The 6,012-nt window shown below is 41.4% G+C and overlaps 1 protein-coding gene across 1 annotated transcript; it reads left to right on the top strand.

Annotated features, from left to right (window-relative positions):
* The first annotated feature begins 4,122 nt into the window (after positions 1-4,122).
* Positions 4,123-4,929, top strand: LOC126560527 (ataxin-2 homolog). Its single transcript, XM_050216485.1, has 2 exons — positions 4,123-4,128; positions 4,201-4,929. The coding sequence occupies exons 1-2, from the start codon at positions 4,123-4,125 to the stop codon at positions 4,927-4,929; spliced, it is 735 nt and encodes a 244-aa protein (XP_050072442.1).
* Positions 4,930-6,012: the final 1,083 nt, after the last annotated feature.

The following is a 6,012-nucleotide window of genomic DNA, read 5'->3' as shown; positions in this document are numbered from 1 at the left end:
AAAGTGGTGGCACGTAAACACTATAATTTCAACCCAAGCAACATATACTAAACCATCGACTGCACAAATTACCCGGAGCGCTAACTACTTCGGCCGGGTGTACCTTTCTTGGCGTGTGGAAACAACAGAAATTTGACATTTATGACACTACGGGGCAGGCAAGGCAAAATTTATTATTATCACTCAATGTGTACTACGATCAATGCTAAACAACGCTGACTAGAAGTAGAGAAGTGCTGGACCGTCACAGCCTACTCTTGACGCCCTTCTCTATCTCGGACCTTGTGGATCGGTTGTCTCGGTTGATCGGTTCACTCAAATTAAGTGATCTCATTTGCAATGCCAATCGAGGGCTCTGCAACGGATTTGCGTTTGCGAGAATCACTTGAGGATGATGCATGGAGAAAAAGGCTTTATGGTCAGTTAATTGGTGTGTCTACCAGTGTGTATGTAGGCTGAAATATAGATATACGCATTATGGATAGGTGATTTGTCAACCGTGAACGATGGAATTGAAAGTAACTGTTAGAATTCTAATTTATAGACATTGCTTTTAATGCTTGATGATGTCTAAAGTTGGTTTTACAAGATGTCTTACAATAGTGGTACAAATTGTCCCAAAAATAAAAGACTAGTAACGAAAAGCTGAAGTTCATTTGTCATCTCTACCTTAAAAATTTTAATCCACAATCATCGTCCTGTATCTAAACCGAATTTATCTACAATTCTCGTAAGATCTCCCCTATTTTCTAGGCGACCCCCGATCGTTATCAAGAATCCCATTCCGAAATCTAAAGACTTGCCACACTTCGGAAATGTCTTGAACCACGGTAACGATTCTATTACGCCCTAAAACCTCCACAGCTCAATCTAGTTTGATTTCCAACACTTCAAAAAGGCTTCATTGCTACCAGCCAACGAACGCCATCACAGAACGATTGACGGCTTACCCGGCGCACCAGGTGAGCTAAGTGCCGTGCTTTAAGAACGCTAAATCTTCACCCAGATCGTAGATCAGAGCGACCGATTTCAACCCATCATCCTGAGCCCGTCAAAGACGCTGGAATGCTGGTGCTGCTGGTACTGCTGCTAGATTCAATTGCTTCGGCTCACTGACGACCACGTTGGGCGAGTCTCTCGGACGGTTTGTAGAAAGGCGGCAGTAACCTTGATTCAGTTACTGCCATTTATATGTTTATTTATTTTTTTGTTCTCTATCTCTTTCTCTCTCACTCTCTTTGTCTCACAATGTTCGTTTTGCTCGGATAGGTTTTTTGTGGAGCAAGAGATTGCCGGAAAGGAAAACCGTCGTACCGAGCTGCTCCTAAACAGGCATTGGAGGTGTAGTATATCGTAAGGCGGCAGTGTAAAGACATGTGTACACGTTTGCAATACGGACAACTAGTGTGTTATGATTAATCAAAACACTACAGTAATTCTATCCTGACTGTCACATTGTATTAGAGGACTAAGTGTACGCTTACAACTGAGGAAATTAAAAAAAATATGCCTATCCATTTTTTTCGTAATTTCTTTTTTATACTTTCAAACCTCACGTTGAATTTTGTCGATGATCATGTTCACCTATCATATCGAAAGCTCAAGCTTTTTGCTAACTTTTCTTTTTTATTCGTTTCAAGATACATAAATACGTTTTACTACTTATTACATACTCTAGTTTACCAATGAAAGGTTTGTGACACTGAAAAAACTTGTGCTTTAAAAATATAATGTAAAACAAACACCTATTAATAATCGCATGCATTTTTTTTAGCTCAACTTTGAAAAAAATATATTTTTTCAAATTAAATAACCATTAAATATAAGGTTCCAACAATAACTAAACAAAATACTGCCATGAAAAAATTGTACGGGTTTAGCTCAATCCATAAATTTTGAAAGAAGGAGTTTTTTTTTATTCATAAGGGACGGCCAGGCCGTATTGCTAAGCAGGAGTTGAAATACTCAAAATAAAACTGGTAAAAAAGAATCAAATAATACAATTAATAAGGCAATTTTTAAAAACATCTTCTATCGTAGAAATTTCGATTATTCTGAATAAAAAATCAATAGAGACAAATGTTAATTATTGTAAAAAATGCATATATGCATTTTGCATATATGCGGCTATGCCGTATTATCCAAAATAAAATAATATAAGCTACAAATTACTGGCATTTATCTATATCAGACAGCCATTAAAGAGAGGTTTATGATAAATCGAAATTTATATTAATGCTGAAACATTATACAACGAGCTTCTGCTAACTAAAAAACTTGCACAAAACAGTTCGTAAAATAAAGTATGAAAAACTTTATAAGGCTTTATTTTGATCTTCCTGATGTTGCTGCCGTTTATTTGCATCTTAACCTATATTTATGTTAAAATAAAAAAATATATTGCTTGTTCTACCACTATAAGACCGTTGTTAATATTCCGATGTACATACTTAACATTTTAGGTGTTTTTAATGTGTAGGTAATAAAAGGTTATACATTATTTGGACAGTAAACATTTAGCTGTATTTAATTCTACTCGATTTTGTATCATAATTGCGCCAGGTTAGCACGTACCACAAGAGCAGCGCCCAAAACATACACGGAACAGACACGCGTATGCCAGCGCCTACATAGCATGTGCACGCCATAGATCTACTGCCTGGCATCTAAAACTAAATCACCTTACCGGCCCGGGTACCAATCATAGTAATCGACGAAAAAGTTACCCCTGCTGGGGCGAAGACTTTATATCCGGCAACCAGGCCAGCGCACAGGACAAGGTGCAACTGCTCAACTAGAATAGCCATGTGGTTGTTGAAAACATGTTCTGATGGTTGAACCCGTGCGCGAAAACTATCGATCGCGATCGAGTGCTAAATCGAGCCGCTTTTATTCTTGCATGCCGACGCCGTGTGTAGTTGAGGCAAGAGAAGGCAAACTAGCCATTAACGTAAAGCAAAACAGAGAAGGCACATAAAATAGCTGGTGGACAAAGGCTAGAGCCCGAGCGATCCAGAGCGATCCGCAATGGACAATGGACGGTCCAAGAAGGGAAAACTTGTTTCGATTGCTTCGGAGCAGGTTCACTACTAGCAATGTCCAGAGCCAATTCCCAATGCCGGCAGACCGAGTAAGTGGAACGATCAAATGCTGCTCAACTGCTTGCCACGTTCGGTTGAGGCTCGATGGCTCGCAAATGCTCCTGGGGGTTCTGCTAAGTCGCAGTAAGTCTTTACGATCGGCAGGTCCTTGCAAAGGTGGACCAGTATTGCAACAGCAGGGGGAACATTATTGGACCCGGGTGCATTAAGTAATCCACTGATTAAACAATCCTACCTTGCATGAGTTCTTATACGATCTGAATAAGGAAACTGGAATCTGGACACTTTGGCGACACCACGCATTGTTGTCATGGGCGCCAAAGATTGCTGTGCTTCCAATGTTACCAATCGCGTCATTGGTGTTGCACAACGGAATTCCAATTCACGGATATCCTATTGACATGACAGTAGTACCCAAGTTAATAAATAAAGATAACGATGATTACATTAATTTTGAAACACACCATACGGTGGTGGTACTTCCACTCCACTGAATAGAGGATTGAAGAAGGAGGAGCATCAGCACGTGGTGTGTGAATTTTTATTGCCCGATAGCGTTTTCGAATCGATCTAGTTTGACAAGGCTTTCCTCATCCGTTAGTTGAAGGAAATCCTCTACCTCTACTGCTGTAACAGCTCCGTTAGTCTATCATAACTTCCGTCTGCTTCCTAACCGTGGCGAATTGACCGAAACTTTATCGAGAGCAATCCACATTAAGAGTTACTGAGGGTTTCACTGTTTGCTGCCATGACTACCGATGGTACGACCTAGAAAGTGACCATTAACCGTCAACCAGCGATACGATGATGACCTTCCGTTGGGTGTGTGCTCCCACTATAGCTACCAAGAGCATATCTCTGCCGATGTCTTCAATATTTCGCAATTTTCCAATCGGCGTGAAAACGTCATATAAAACTGATCGTTCATTGAGTTTTTCCAATCAAACTGTGTCGATCGGTGTCAGAGTGACTTAGTGTGGAGTGTTATCTTGTGCAGGTTGTGATCGTTATTAACAGCATCATGAAGGTATAGTGAGTCGCAGATAAACATAGTTTGTGGAAGTGTATCACTAACTTAGCAAATATGTCATTTCTATAGACTCTGATAGCTCTAGTGTCTGTGTTGGCACTTGCCCACGCTCAACAGCAGCTGATTGATCCATACTTCAATGAGGCGCTCGTGCAGTACAACGACTGGCAACCAATTGCTGGTCCAAATGTGGCCTATCCTTACGCCGCCCCACAGTTTCTGCCTGCTCAGCAATATCCGCTACTTCAGCAAGTCCCCGGTGTACAACTTCCACAGGTTCCAGTCCCTTTCCCAGCACAGCTCCCTCTACCGTACCTTCAACCTGGCCAATATCCCTACCAGCTTCCACTGCCAGTTCCACCGCAGCAACAGCAACAATTTATTCCCGGATTAGCAGTCCCTCCATTCAACATGGCTCAGCTACCACCCCAGGTGCAGGTCATTCGTCATGGACTCCCGAATTCGGATGCTGCTGCAGTGTCCTATTCCTCACTAAACTATAACAGCAACAACAATCCTCAACCAGCTACTCTTCAAACGCCACCGGTGGTCGGTGTAAGCTCAGCACCGGCTAACGGCGTAAATAGTGCAGCAGCTGCTCCAGTAGCGCCCAACGCCAAGGTAGCCGTAGTGAAGGACATTGCCACGTTCGGCACGGAGTACGGTACCGGGGCGGACAAGACACCCGTCGCGAGGTACGAAGCCATTAACGCCGGCTCGGTACATGTTGCACCGCTACCGGGACACACCGTAGACCAGAAGCTGATCGCACCTGGTACCACCGAACAGAAGCTGTAGCACGGTGCAAGGTTTTAGTGTTTTATCGTATCCTATAAATCGGTTCATGGTTCCATCGTTAACGAAATTCATCTTGCGAATCGGTTGTAACAAACGAAACTAAAAACAAGAAACCGAACTCGTAATAAAATTAACAGTAAGATCATGGGGGAGCGTTTTGGCTGCATTCTTTTTGTTCGAGCGACTTGTATCCATCAAAATTTGTGGTAAAATCGTTTCGCTAAAAAAATGGTATAATAATTTACTTATGTTATACGCTCTATAAATCAATTCGTTATAAATTGGCCTATCCTATCGATTTGTCAAAGATGTGAAATTTGACTGTCAAGGACACTTTCAAAAATTCAAGCTGCAAGAAATACTAGTATTTAAAGATTTAGAAGTATACTGTTCGTTTATCCACTTTAACCATCGTTGCATATTTAAATCAAAATTAACAAAATAGTATGCAACACAATATCCTAATGGAGCATTAATTTATCTTTGGCTGAAACCTGAACCTATTTGTAGAATACAATCTTTTGTTCAAATATCTAATCAAGAGCGTATTTTACTCGTTCGGCTTACGTTTATTTAGTTTGGTGTTACTTGTGCTAAGCTTGATTTATGACTCTATGCTTCCGATTCATAACGATACACGCCATCGAATGGCTTACCAGACTTGCCGATACCATGTAATCATTCAATCAGTCCTCACTACTGGGGGACGGCCCGAATGGGATTTGAACCCTAGTCCTGCCGTTTGAGGCCCGGCGCAGCTGTCCCCTACAACACCGAGTCGCTCTTAATAACAATACTTAATAACGAATAACTATTGTTGAACCACATATTTAAAACTATTTAAACAACAAGCTAAAGCTCTTCCCTAGAATTATTCAACTACTCCCATAATTACGCCCATGCATCATTCTGACGACACGTTCAACGACCGTTTCATCAGCAATAGCGTGGGTCATGTGCCATACACATTACTCGGGATCCAATTAAAGTCCACGCGCATTCTTAACCCATGACCCCCCCGCGAATCCGATTCATGTTTTCCTGTTTCCAATAAATAGCCCTAAAAATGAAAGTAAAAATACC

This window comes from Anopheles maculipalpis, chromosome 3RL (genome assembly GCF_943734695.1).
Source record: "Anopheles maculipalpis chromosome 3RL, idAnoMacuDA_375_x, whole genome shotgun sequence".
NCBI lineage: Eukaryota > Metazoa > Arthropoda > Insecta > Diptera > Culicidae > Anopheles > Anopheles maculipalpis.
The sequence above is the reverse complement of the archived record's forward strand: the minus strand, read 5'-3'. Positions and strand labels throughout refer to the sequence as shown.